The 15,017-nt window shown below is 39.1% G+C and overlaps 1 protein-coding gene across 1 annotated transcript in view; it reads left to right on the top strand.

The window, feature by feature from the left end:
- The window catches only part of LOC139547012 (E3 ubiquitin-protein ligase HECW2-like), a 77,625-nt gene that overhangs the window by 50,355 nt on the left and 12,253 nt on the right, over positions 1-15,017 (top strand). Inside the window, exon 26 of the mRNA XM_071356044.1 lies at positions 14,734-14,880. Within this exon, the coding sequence (XP_071212145.1) occupies positions 14,734-14,880 (147 nt within the window). The remainder of the gene's footprint in view (positions 1-14,733; positions 14,881-15,017) is intronic.

Here is a 15,017-nt window from a genome sequence, read left to right as displayed (position 1 = left end):
AAGGATGGCTACTTTGAAGAATCTAAAATATATTTTGATTTGTTTAACTTTTGATTTGTTTAACTTTTTTTGGTTCCTACATGATTCCATATGTTATTTCATACTTTTGATCACTTTACTATAATGTAGAAAATAGTACAAATAAAGACAACCCCTTGAATCAGTGTGTGTGTGTGTGTACAGTGCCTTCGGAAGTATTCAGACCCCTTGACCTTTTACACATTTTGTTACGAGATGTTTTTACAACTTGATTAGAGCCCACCTGTGGTAAATTGATTGGACATGATTTTGAAAGGCACACACCTGTCTATTCAATGTCCCACAGTTGTCAGAGCAAAAACCAAGCCATGAGGTTAAAGGAATAGTCCGTAGAGCTCCGAGACGGAATGGGATAGGCTTTGACTAGAATAAATGAATTGGGTAAAACAGTATGTAAACATTATTTAAAGTGACCAGTGTTCCATTAAAGTGACCAGTTCCATGACTGTCTACTAAACAATAATATAAACGCAACATGTAAAATGTTGGTCCCATGTTTCATGAGCTGAAATAAAAGATTCCAGGAATGTTCCATACCCACAGAAAGCTTATTTCACTAAAATGTTGTGTACACATTTGTTTACTTCCCTGTCAGTGGGCATTTCTCAGTTTGCCAAGGTAATCCATCCACCTGACAGGTGTGGCATACCAAGAAAATCTGATTTAAACAGCATGATCATTACACAGGTGCACCTTGTGCTGGGGACAATAAAAGGCTTCCCTAAAATGTGCAGTTTTATCACACAACACAATGCCACATATGTCAAGTTGAGGGAGTGTGCAATTGGCATGCTGACTGAAGGAATGTCCACCAGAGCTGTTGCTAGTTATTTTTATGTTACCTTCTCTACCATAAGCCACCTCATGTCATTTTAGAGAATGTGGCAGTGCGTCCAACTAGCCTCACAACCGCAGACCACGGACCTCCACATCCGGCTTCTTCACCTGTGGGATCATCTGAGACCAGCCACCCGGACAACTGATGAAACTGAAGAGTATTCCTGTTTGTAATAAAGCTCTTTTGTGGAGAAAAACAAACACTGATTGGCTGGGCCTGGCTTCCAAGTGGGTGGGCCTATGCCCTCCCAGGCCCACCCATGGCTGCGCTCCTGCCCAGTCATAATTTCAATTTAAGGATTTCCTTATATGAACTGTAAATCAGTAGAATTGTTGAAATTTTCGCCTGCAGCATTTATATTTCTGTTCAGTAAACATAGGACAGCAGCATGGTAGAGTAACCGGGTGGTAGCCAACTAGTGACTACAGTTGAGGGCAGGGTTCTAGGCGGGGGCCCTCTGGAGAGCCCTGCGGTTGCGGCTGGTGCAGTTGCCATACAAGGCAGTGATATAGCCCGACAGATGCTCTCATCAATAAAAGTCTGTGAGGGTCTTATGGGCCAAGCCAAATTTCTTCTGCCTCCTGAGTTTGAAGAGGCACTGTTGCGACTTCTGTGTAGGTGGACCATTTCAGATTGTCAGTGACGTGTACGCCGAGGTACTTGAAGCTTTTCACCTTCTTCTCTGCGGCCCCATCGATGTGGATCCTGAAGTCCACGATCAGCTCTTTCGCTTGGTTGATGTTGAGGGAGAGGTTATTTACCTGGCACAACAGTGGCCTAGTGGCTGCAAACTTGGTGATTGAGTTGGGGACCTGCGTGGCCATGCAGTCATGGGTGAACAGGGAGTACAGGAAGGGGCTGAGTACTCACCCTTGTGGGGCCCCAGTGTTGAGGATCAGCGTAGTGGAGGTGTTGTTGGCTACCTTCACCACCTGGGATAGGCTCGTCAGGAAGTCCAGGACCCAATTGCACAGGGCGGGGTTCAGACCCAGGGCCCCAAGCTTAATGATGAGCTTGGAGGGTACTATGGTGTTGAAGGCTGAACTGTAGTCAATGAACAGAATTCTTATGTAGGTCTTCCTCTTGTCCAGATGGGAAAGGGCAGTGTGCAGTACGATGGCGATTGCATCATCCGTGGAGCTATTGGGGCAGTATGTAAATTGCATTGGGTCTAGGGTGTCAGGTAAGGTGGAGGTGATATGATCCTTAACTAGCCTCTCAAAGCATGTCATGATGACAGAAGTGAGTGCTATTTTTGTACATTAATCGATATTGTTTTATTGAAATCTGTATGAACAGAATTAATTCTGTTCATTTAATTCTGTATGAACGTTTCACGACCCCTTGACCAACAATGGAATGTTTTCAAAATAGCTTGTCATCAAAACTCTTAAGTCCATTGGCTCTCATAGTTGTCCTTCAAACCCTGTACCTCCACCACGGCTCTTAAAGTGAAGCGCACGTCTTCACTCCTGGAGGACATTTTTGTTTCGTAGGGTCGTAGTCAGATGTGCTCAGAGGCAAGTTGCACTTTAATTACCTTCTGCGTTTTTTATATTAAATATTTCTGGAGTACGATAATTATTTCGCAGATATAATTCGACTGTTGAAATTGTGTGTTGAAGGCGAATGCAAATCAAATGTCAAATCTGTTAATTATAGATAGAATTCAAGCTATATGAAATCAAATCCAGACATGAACTATTATTTTAGCAGGCAACACTAAATCACGCATTCAATAAGTTTGACAGATGTCGCAATAAAGAATTTTTCAATGAGCCTCCAATGATGCGGAAAAATGTAATCTCTACAAATAATTTACAGGACACCTGGAGATTATTATTCCCAACTACAAAACAATATTTATTGAAAGGCTATTATAGAAAGACTATTCAAGAATTGACTACATTTTGCTTCTTGCAAAAATGCACACAATAATTTACTGGTTATAAAATCCATGACATATCATGACACGGAGACACCTGAAACCCCACCTCTTTAAGGAATACCTAGGATAGGATAAAGTAATCCTTCTAACCCCCCCCCCCCTTAAAAGAGTTAGATGCACTATTGTAAAGTGGTTGTTCCACTGGATATCATAAGGTGAATGCACCAATTTGTAAGTCGCTCTGGATAAGAGCGTCTGCTAAATGACTTAAATGTAAATGTAAAATGTAAAATATCAAATCATTCACCTGTATCTCATGCTTAATTACGTCAACAGAAAATACAATTAGCGACTGAATATGGAGAATGAACAGAGTACATCTTCAAGGCCCAAAATGTATTAAATATTTAAATGAAAAAATAAAAACCATTACAAATGTAGACAGAGGACAGCAAAAGTTAAATCTGAGTTAGTGATTTATTTCTCTTTCATTTGAATTTCTATCTTAGAAAAAGCCCATAAAACATATTTACAAGGTAAAGAAGAAAAAAAAAATTAAAAAAATTAAACAGGAATATGATCTTCTACTTTTGAAGAGAGCCAACAACTACAACTACTAAGCTCAAATAAAGCACACTACTTAATGACAAACCTCACAGCACTCGCAACGCGAATACATGCCAAACTAGTTATGATTTTAAAAGAAAGATACAAATGCGTTAGAAACAACAGTGATTAACAACTATTTTAAAGTCGATATAAATCAGAATTGAACAACAGTTGGACTGATCCTACAGCCTTCTTAGACTCAAAAACCCTGAAGTAACTATCAGCAGACAAGAATCACTAAAAACAAATTTCACCCGAAACTAAATATTAGACATTGTTAAAACATTACTGTGGAGAAAAGCACCAGGAATGCACACCTTTCCCATATAATTCTATTTAACATTTTGGGACAAATTAGCAGTGGTGGAAAAAGTACCCAATTGTCATACTTGAGTAAAATTATAGATACCTTTTTAATAGAAAGTTACTCATGTAAAAGTGGAAGTCACCCAGTAAAATACTACTTGAGTGAAAGTATTTGGTTCTAAATACACTTCAGTATCAAAAGTAAATGTATAAATCATTTCAAATTACTTATATTAAGCAAAGCAGACGGCACCATTTTCTTGTTTTTAAAATGTACGAATAGCCAGGGGCACACCCCAACACAGACATAATTTACAAAAGATGCATTTGTGTTTAGTAAGTCCACCAGATCAGAGGCAGTAGGGATGACCAGGGATATTCTCTTGATAAGTGTGTGATTTGGACAATTTTCCTGTCCTGTTAAACATTCAAAATGTAATGAGTACTTTTGAATGTCATGGAAAATGTAGGGAGTAAAAAGTACTTTTATTTTCTTTAGGAATGTAATAAAGTAAAAGTTGCCCAAAATATAAATAGTAAAGTACAGATACCTCCAAAAACTACTGAAGTAGTACTTTAAAGTATTTTTACTTAAGTACTTTACACCACTGCAAATTAGTGCCCCTATTTACACATGTGGCCCACCACTTGGATTCGGTCCTATGTAGCAAAAATTTAAATCGTGTTTTTTACATTGGATAAAAGTAGAGACTCTGAGCTAAAAAAAATGGTATATCATACACTACAGTTGAGGAATAATGGAACAGTAATTCTGCTTTTAAAGTTGATAAACCTGAACGTAACCCCACTTTTGAGAAAATGGCCCTTGAATGTTTTGGTACACCTACTGGAGAGCTCTTCTTTGTCTACACTCATTAAGAATCGTTCACACCCTCTTAAGCCTTAGCCCCACCCATCTCTTTAAGAATTCACATGTGAGGCCATGTGCTAAAGAGAGTGAGTAGTTTGTCACATGCACAGGATACAGAAGGTGTAAACGTTACAGTGAAATGGTTACTTGTATATTTGCATAGTAGCAATATCAAAAACAAAGTGTCCTGATAAAAATATTTTATAATTATTAGATTATAACACACTTGTCTAAATTGATGGGTCATGTGAAAGAAATGATATAAACACCCCCCAGCCACATCTAGCTAAGTGGATGAGGTCACTATTGTCTAGACATGTACACATGTCCATTCATGACTTGATGGGTCATGTAATCATCTGCGAAGTGGAGTCTTTTATTTAGACATTTAGGTAGCTAGCTAGTGTCGTGGAAAATCATTTTCAAATACAACGCTTACCAGAACTTTTAAAATCAAACATGCTCTTTATTACAACTGTACAGCCCACTGGCATGTCCCCGCGGAACACACCCCGCGGAACACACACCGCTTCCCAACCCCGGTTCCAACATTTATACATAAATAGCATATGGGTCCACCCCATATGCAAATAAGCATACCTCCCCTAATTCTTCCTGCCATCCTTATCTTTTTAGTTCAGGCTTCCTGCTTGTTCACGCCTACTAACGCCCATTATCTGCTTTCAGTTAAATTATAATAGTGGCCAGACCCATGCTTGTCTTAAAAATAATATATGTCCCTCTATACTCTAGGCCTATGACTCAACCCTGTATTTAATTCAATGCCCCAGCATGTTCTCTGGTATGTCCTTATTGGAATTGGCAGACTCTATGTCTCTTCTTATCATTAGTGTCCAGTTGCCTTAGGCATATTTCTCTGGTATGTGTGCTTTTAGTGGAATGTGTAGACTATAAGTCTAGTGTGTCCAATTGTTTTAGGTGCCCATGTGTCTGGTCAGTCTGTCAGCACAATGGAGAAAATAAGAGGGCCAGAACGTCTCTTAGTATATCTCCATTACCACAGTCTCATGATAAATGTGAACATGTGGTTCGTTACTTTAATGTTCAGCTGTCTTATGTCTTTATATTTTATCCATGTGTTTTATGTTACTACTACAATCCCCCCTCTGGGGCTATTTAGCCACATAAATGATACAAATAAGACTTTGGGATAGTAAATTAAAATACCTATGATAAACAAGAAAATACAAAAAATTAAAACAAAGTGAAGCATATAAACCAACTAGACCAAACATCTCCAATGTGAAATAGGAGTAAAAGATCCAATCAGAAACATTAAAGAAAACCAACTAGACCAAACATCTCCAATATTCATAAGAGTAAAAGATCAAATTTGGTATAAAAATATAATTAATCCATTCTAAGTTCATATTTGGTGTTATCCACAAAAATATAGATTCAAATCCTGATTTAACCTCATCTCTGGCCTTGAAATCCCTAGGTAGACCTCTAAGCAGTCCAATTGCATTAAGGTATACCTCAGGATCCTTATCATAAGCCATTTTAACTCTAGGTTTAACATAGTCATCATGGAGTGATTCAATAATAGTAACCTATTTAATTGCTCTAACTAAGGCACAAGGACCAATCCATCCATCAGGCAATACATTCAACAGTTAGTTTTTTTCCACACATCCAGAAACTATCAGCAATACCTCTGTCTTGATTTTTCAACATAGTAAGAGATGGCGCAACCTGAGTTATGTAACTACACAACCCTTTTCTATTCATAATCAATCCTTTATCATTACTTTTACGAACTCCCGCATTCTCTAGCACCCAAATAGTATCACATTCTACAGTGGTGTTTCCTACATCAATTCCTTCAGTGTGGTGTCTGTAAAAACATTCATATTTTCCTTTAACCACAGTACTTCTGTCTAACTGGGGTCCATTTAATTCAGTTCTAATTTCATAGGCAGCACAATCATTGTCTCCCAACTTAGTCTCGTTTAACATGGCTCTGCCTCTAGTGCTCCCTTGAGCAATCCTACATTCAATGTCACACAAGGAAATAGAATACTTTCTATTGGTACAATGGTCATTTTTCCAACTTACACAGTTTTTAAATGATGCTGGTTCAGAGACTATTAAAAGATCAGACAAAGGTGATTTTCTACACAAAATACAATTGTCCATTCTGTGTTTGTTTGCCATAGACTTAACCCATTTGTACCACTCGTTCTTCACTACTTCTTCTCGTGTGCTGTCCTTGAGTGCTTCTGATTCTGATATATCTAATTCTGTTGCTTTTTCAATGTTCTTATCTTGAGGTAGATCATTAGAGTTTATCAGAAAGTTCCAAATGTCAGTAAAAAACTCTCCTGACTGATGTCTCAGGTTGCTTTGTTGGCACGGTGGTCTGCTTGGTAAGGGCAGTCGATGTCATCTAGTGGTAACTACTGTGGTCGTCACAGCAGCCGCCACCCTTGTTGTTGTCACAGGTTCTTCCTGTTCAGGTGCAGGGGTAGGTCTTCACCTTCCACTGGTTCAATCTTGTTCATGATGAGCACCTACTCGTCTTTTTCTTTGATTCATGTCAGGTCACATCCTTTCGGGTCCCAAACGACTTCTCCCTTTGTTTGGTGATGTGTCCATCCACAGAGTGCAATCTCCGATAAGGGTTTGATCCTTATGATTGAGATAGACTTCAGTTCTCCTGCTTCTGTTATACATTGAGGTGGAACATAGATTCTAACCTTGTCAGTCTTTTTGGATTGTTCGGCTGATTTCATTCTTCTCTTCCTGCTCCCACCATACATCTTGATTGTGCATTAGTCTGTTGTTTCTATACTAGCATTCACTGTTGCTTCTGTTATGTCAATGTCATTATTCTTTTGTTGTTCTAACATCAATTGTCTGTAAAGGAGGCCATTCAAAAGTTTAAAAGTCAATTGTGGGGTAATCCCCATTTTCTTCAGCTTGCGGGACTTTTCCTCCTCTTTCTTCACCTGAAGCTCCCTCCTCAGGCCGGACTTAGCTTCCATCTGGAAGGGTTTCAATTTTAGGAAAGAAACGTTCTTATTCTGTTCCTTGTGAGGCCTCTCCTCCTCTTCTGGGTGCATTAGTCGGTGCACGTGTCATATTTTGGCTTTCACTTGATTTACTGTTTTCTTGGCTCCTCCCTGGCATCTCAATCGTTTCCGCTGCTCCTGCTCCCTCCAGGCTCCCTCCTGGTGAATCAGCATCCTCAGTGTCCTCATCTCTATGTGGTTGTATCCTTCTCTGTTGGGACTCAGCTGCAGTGGTTCAGATGGTACCACGTCTGGCTTCTTTTCACTTGGACGGCCGTTCTTGTTGCTTTGGCCACCTCATAGGGTCCATCTCTCCTCGGTTGATCCCACTTCCTCCGGATCCCTCCAACATGGACTAGATCTCCTGGTACCACTGAGAGAGGTCCTTCTGGTCCCCTTTGGATCATCAGACGCTGAACCTCTCATCCTGGTTCAGGTTTCTGCCTACTTTCTGTGAAGCATTCATACTTAGAGACTTATGGCCTCTGTTCTAAGATTGCACCATACATCCTCTTACTTCCATCACTCATCACACAACAAACAGACATTCCAGCTGAAGCTGGCGAACCCCTCTCCTTCTGGTTTCCTAAACATAAGACTTGGAAAACAACAGACAAAACATAACAGCATTGACAATGTTATGTGTTATGCATAAATATATTCATGCAAACTGAAATCTGAGACCATGACAATTCCCACTCTCTCTTTACCTGACTCTATGCCTCCAGGATACTTTTCTGCTGGACTCCACAAAAATAAAAGCCCTAAAAAGCTTCCTCATGCTTCCACCCAGTCTTCCCCTTTCGGCCACAGGTTCTGAGAGGTGTTCCCAAATCATGTCATTTTTACTTAGTTTCCCATCTACTCCATTTCAACTGATAATCATGTGCATAACCTACAATTAACATTCTCTCTTCTTGAATTAATTCAACACTGTATATGCTTTCATATCAATCCCTTTAACATGTTTGTTTAGAGTATAATATCCTATTATCCATTCTCTTTCACATGATGTATTAAAAATAAAACAAGTAGCCTCCAAACTCAACCCAGTATGTCTATAGTGGAATCTAATCTCTCTCTCTTTCTCTCTCTGATTCCACATCCTCTGTCATGGTGTTTTCAAGCTCACCCATTATTCAGCTGGACCTTACTTCTCGTGAGACTTATACACCCACCAAAGAGAGACATAAAGAACTTTACCACTGCAGTGTTGTAAGAAGTATACCACCAGCCTGGTGTATCTTGATGTACACTCAATCTCCAGAATGCAGCCCAAGCCCTTCCATTTCTGGCTGTTTTTTCCTGAGGACATACACACTAACACATGGGTTATTTCCTGACAACATTAGCAAGATCACTAAATCTTAATTTTTAATAACAGCCCTATGTAACCATTCTGCCTCAAATACCTGGCCTCCTGCCACAGAAATATTCAATGATAGTCAAATGATGTTCCCTACATCAACTGCTGTACAATAACATGTAATCAGTCAAATGTCTTCCAGTTGGATTAATATCCAATCCTATCAAAACTAAGTAATAAGTTTCTTAAACTTTTGCTCTAGTGTTCAAAATGCCACCACTTATTCTTTTTACCATATCTTTAGATATGTGAATTGTTCTATTTACTTTTAGAATTGTCCCTATATTTTACACAGCCAGCTATCTTTCCTTTTCTGTGAATTATCTCTATTTTTATACATATTTCTAGAAATAACACCCCTTTACTACCATTACCTTCATTTATAAGTCCCCTAACCCATAACTGCCATTGTTTGATACATACTTAAAACATCCTTAAGTCAATTTATATATCATTTATATCAGTCCCTCCTCAGGAACATATACACAACCTTATGTTCCTCAAAACAAAAATAAATTGACCAAACGAGAAAAAGAGAAATTAAAATAAAAAAAATAAAAAAATAAAAAAATTAACATTTATACTAAACACTTTAAATACCAGTACTATCTATTTTCCCAATAGCCCTTTTGTCTCAGTTTCTCTCATGAGTGGCCTGATAATATTATACAGTTTGAATAGAGTCTAGTGTCTTAAACATTTTATAAGTATATCCCACCTGTTCCAACAATTTCTAGTAAAAGGTGATCAGTCTTTCACAAGAAATTCCTAGGATTCAGGGCATTTTGAGACCATTAATATGTTTCCACTCCCCCTTTCTTTAGGAGCAACTTAAATACATTTTTCAAAAACATGTTCATCCTTTTGCATACCCAATTTGAAACTGAATTGGAAAAAACCCTTCCAATATATCTACTAATGCATATTCATTCCCAGTACATGGTGTACTCACTAGTGAATCATAAGCCAATAATCGCAAAGGGACTGGACTCACTCATCCAGAACTCCATGTTTTAGCCTTATCCAGATATTTTTATTTTTAAAGCGGCTGACTTTAATTAACTGCTTTCCACAGTAATGCAGTCTCCAATGACATTGTTGACCAGAGAAGATTAAAAAACCCTTTTTTTTCCCTTATTCTTTCTGGAAAAGAAAGTGTACATATTGTTAATATTACATTTACGTTACATTTAAGTCATTTAGCAGATGCTCTTATCCAGAGCGACTTACAAATTGGAAAGTTCATACATATTCATCCTGGTCCCCCCGTGGGAATTGAACACTCAACCCAGGCGTTTGTAAGCACCATGCTCTACCAACTGAGCCACACAGGTCCACTGCCCGTTCCATTAAGATCTCTATCTAACGTCTTACTTTTACCTTTAGTTATTTATTTTGTCTATACTTTATTTTGATACCTTTTTAGTAATTTTACTATGGTCGCTTACTACTTTATCACATCAGTGTTTTTATCCTTGCTTATAACTTATTTTACTTCGATGTTTCTTAACTTCTTTCCCTCTGCCTAATAGCAGTTAACGACACCCTTCATCAACTCTACTCTGTCACAGGAGAGCTGCGCGCTCCCTCTCCTGGACGTTCTGCCTACATACACACACAACTTGTCTTTCCTTATTGACTTAATTCACTTCCACCTACATAAGCCTAGACTTCTACAATATGACGAGACTACTGTCTAATCGGATCAGCTTGTCTTCATATTCTATTCAACCCCCAATACTTATCTTTTCTTCTATTATTAGAGTAGTATTATGGCGTGACCTACTGAATTACCAAACCCTGGTAGCTAGACAGAGCGGTTTTTTATTCGCAGGATTTCTTTTGCATTTGAACGCCGCACAATCGGGCCAACGTTTTTCCTGCACCTACTACTTCACTCATACAGTCCTCCTTTCAGAGCGGAAACTATGAATATTTATTTAACTACTGATTTATGTTTTGACCGTATAAGTTACTTTTGCAGTTGAACGCCGCACAATCGGGCCAACGTTTTCCTACAACCTACTAATTTATGCTTTGACCGTATAAGTTACTTTTGCAGTTGAACGCCGCACAATCGGGCTAACGTTTTCCTACAACCTACTGTTTTATGCTTTGACTGTATAAGCTACTTTTGCAGTTGAACGCCGCACAATCGGGCTAACGTTTTTCCTGCCTTCTAAATATTTCATCCGTTCAGTCCTTCTTTCAAAGCGGTAACCATGAAATATTAATTTAACTACTAAATATTCACCAACAGACCCTTCTGCCGCGCTGTGAATATCCCACCCAAGCAGACCTTTTCAAAAATGTTAACCAGCCATCTCAGCCAGATGCGCAAACAACCGCATCATTTAAGCTACACATTCGAACGGTCTGATCTGAACGAGCGCATGCATGCTCACTCTACATCTAACACAAGCAAAGTTCACAGCACCTATTCACTCAGTCTCTATACATGCGCATACATTTACATTTAATACCATTCCCCAAATTACACATACATGCAAATTCATTGAATTTAAAAGTTCTTTTGTATTTACTGGTTTCATTTTAGGAAATTTGAAAGAGAGACTTACGTGGCGCTCCTCTCGCTGAGACAGTATCTCTGGAGCAATCTTACACAAACATTTCAACTATTGTAAGAACTTGCTTACCGTCTAGTTGGGCGGCCACCTCTGTTTGTTTAGATTGTCCAAAGAACCCATCATCAGCCAAGAACGTCCCAGTCCCTATCAGCTCCTGGCTAGCTCGCCAATTATGTCGTGGAAAATCATTTTCAAATACAACGCTTACCAGAACTTTTAAAATCAAACATGCTCTTTATTACAACTGTACAGCCCACTGGCATGTCCCCGCGGAACACACCCCGCGGAACACACACCGCTTCCCAACCCCGGTTCCAACATTTATACATAAATAGCATATGGGTCCACCCCATATGCAAATAAGCATACCTCCCCTAATTCTTCCTGCCATCCTTATCTTTTTAGTTCAGGCTTCCTGCTTGTTCACGCCTACTAACGCCCATTATCTGCTTTCAGTTAAATTATAATAGTGGCCAGACCCATGCTTGTCTTAAAAATAATATATGTCCCTCTATACTCTAGGCCTATGACTCAACCCTGTATTTAATTCAATGCCCCAGCATGTTCTCTGGTATGTCCTTATTGGAATTGGCAGACTCTATGTCTCTTCTTATCATTAGTGTCCAGTTGCCTTAGGCATATTTCTCTGGTATGTGTGCTTTTAGTGGAATGTGTAGACTATAAGTCTAGTGTGTCCAATTGTTTTAGGTGCCCATGTGTCTGGTCAGTCTGTCAGCACAATGGAGAAAATAAGAGGGCCAGAACGTCTCTTAGTATATCTCCATTACCACAGTCTCATGATAAATGTGAACATGTGGTTCGTTACTTTAATGTTCAGCTGTCTTATGTCTTTATATTTTATCCATGTGTTTTATGTTACTACTACACTAGCTAGCAATGAACCGTCATAATCCCAACTCATACTATAACCACCAATACAAACCGATTGTCATAGCTGTAGTATGAATCTGCAAGTAGCTAAAGCTAACCAACTAGGTTCAATGTTAGCTAGCTAGCTAACGTTAGGCTATAACTAGCAATGCAAATGTATTTCTGATTTTAATATTACTACACTGATAATACATGTAACTTTAGCTAGCGAGCCAGCAAGCTAACGCTGCTAGCTAGCGAACAGTACACTTTAACATGCAATGAAAACAACTTTCTGACAAAATTAGAAACGTATAATATCTGAAAATTAGACTCTTACCCGTATACATGGATCAATGATCCATGGCAGACTGGAACCATTTAACTCTGTTTTGTGTCAAGTCACTCCAGTTCACACTGACTGTGGCGTGTGCTGACAGTAGCCCATCACAACTTTTTCCAACAGATCTGTTGATAGCGCCTGCTAAATTCAGGGCATCAATGGTGTTTAGAAAAGTAGCAACATTTTTGTAGTTCTCAATGGCTAACGTTATATCTTTAAAAAGCGGCACGGTAGAAAGGACTTTCAACACATACTGACCAGCTCATGTTATAGACAGAAGCAAGCTACATCCAAACTCATCTCCCGGCATGTCCAGCCTATCCGTTATCTCAGCCAATCATGGCTAGCGGGAAGGTTCCTGACTAAACCCGCTAGCGGAACCCCTCGCCAACAGCCAATGAAATTGCAGGGCGCCAAATACAAATCAACAGAAATCTCATAAATCAAATTTCTCAAACATACAAGTATTAGGCACCATTTTAAAGATAAAATTCTCGTTAATCCAGCCACAGTGTCTGATTTCAAAAATACTTTACAGCGAAAGCTCCACAAACGATTATGTTAGGTCACCACCAAGTCACAGAAAATCCCCAGCCATTTTTCCCGCCAAAGAGAGGAGTCACAAAAAGCACAAATAGAGATAAAATGATGATCTTCATCAGATGACACTCATAGGACTTCATGTTACACAATACATGTATGTTTTGTTCGATAAAGTGGATATTTATATCCAAAAATCAAATTTTACATTGTGTTATGTTCAGTAGTTCAAAAACATGCTATGATTTTGCAGAGAGCCACATGAATTCACAGAAATACTCATTAAAAATGTTGATAAATTCAAGTGTTATGCATGGATCTTTAGATACACTTCTCCTTAATGCAACCGCTGTGTCCGATTTCAAAAAAACTTGACGGAAAAAGCATAATCTGAGAACGGCGCTCAGAGCCAAACCAGCCAAAATAAATATCCGCCATGTGGCGCGGTCAACATTAGTCATAATAGCATTATAAATATTCACTTACCTTTGATCTTCATAAGAATGCACTCCCAGGAATCGCAGTTCCACAATAAATGTTTGTTTTGTTTGATAATGTCCATCATTTATGTCAATTTGTAAGTCGCTCTGGATAAGAGCGTCTGCTAAATGACTTAAATGTAAATGTATGTCCATTTATGTAAAAATAGCTTCTTTTGTTAGGGCGTTTGGTAAACAAATCCAAAAGCGCGTTCAGGTTCAGTCGGACGAAAAGTTCAAAAAGTTATATTTTTGGTCGAAGAAACTTGTGAAACTAAGTATAGAATCAATCTTTAGGATGTTTTTATCATAAATGTTCAATAATGTTCCAACCGGAGAATTCCATTGTCTGTAGAAAAGCAATGGAACGAGAGCTACCTCTCATGTGAAATGCGTGTGACTGAGAACGAGGCTGCAGGCAGAACCCTTAGTCAAACAGCTCCCATCCGGCCCCCCTTCACACGAGAAGCCTGAAACAACGTTCTAAAGACGGTTGACATCTAGTGGAAGCCTTAGGAAGTGCAACATAACCCATATCCCACTGTGAATTCGATAGGGGCTGAGTTCAAAAACTACAAACCTCAGATTTCCCACTTCCTGTTTGGATTTTTTCTCAGGTTTTTGCCGGCCATATGTGTTCTGTTATACTCACAGACATCATTCAAACAGTTTTAGAAATGTCAGAGTGTTTTCTGTCCAATACTAATAATAATATACATATATTAGCATCTGGGACTGGGTAGGAGGCAGTTCATTCTGGGCACGCTATTCATCCAAAGGGGAAAATGCTGCCCCCTATCCCAAAAAAGTTAATGATAGAATGTTTATATTGGAAGATTGAAGAAAGGCCAGTCTCTTTGGCAAATGATAGAAGCGTCAAGAAGTGGAATGCTAGCTAAAAACACTGGTACCCAGACTAGGTTTCACCCCATATTGTGTATCAATCTCTACGGCCTTTTAGATCACAGAGAGAGAGCTGAAGCCAGGCGGGGCAGGTATTCCAGTGTCAGAGAAGAATAAGAAGGAGTACATCGAGCGTATGGTTAAGTGGCGCATCGAAAGGGGTGTGGCTCAGCAGACGGAGAGCCTGGTGCGAGGCTTCTATGAGGTAGGGCCCTGTGTTTTGTGCAATCTTGTGACATAAAGTGAGCTCCAAAAAGTATTGGGACATTTTTTGTTGTTTTACCACCTCTCACCATTACAGTAACAGAGGAGGTTAGCATTTTGGGGGGGTATGATATTCAT

The sequence above is a fragment of the Salvelinus alpinus genome, chromosome 20 (assembly GCF_045679555.1).
Source record: "Salvelinus alpinus chromosome 20, SLU_Salpinus.1, whole genome shotgun sequence".
Taxonomy (NCBI): domain Eukaryota; kingdom Metazoa; phylum Chordata; class Actinopteri; order Salmoniformes; family Salmonidae; genus Salvelinus; species Salvelinus alpinus.
The sequence above is the reverse complement of the archived record's forward strand: the minus strand, read 5'-3'. Positions and strand labels throughout refer to the sequence as shown.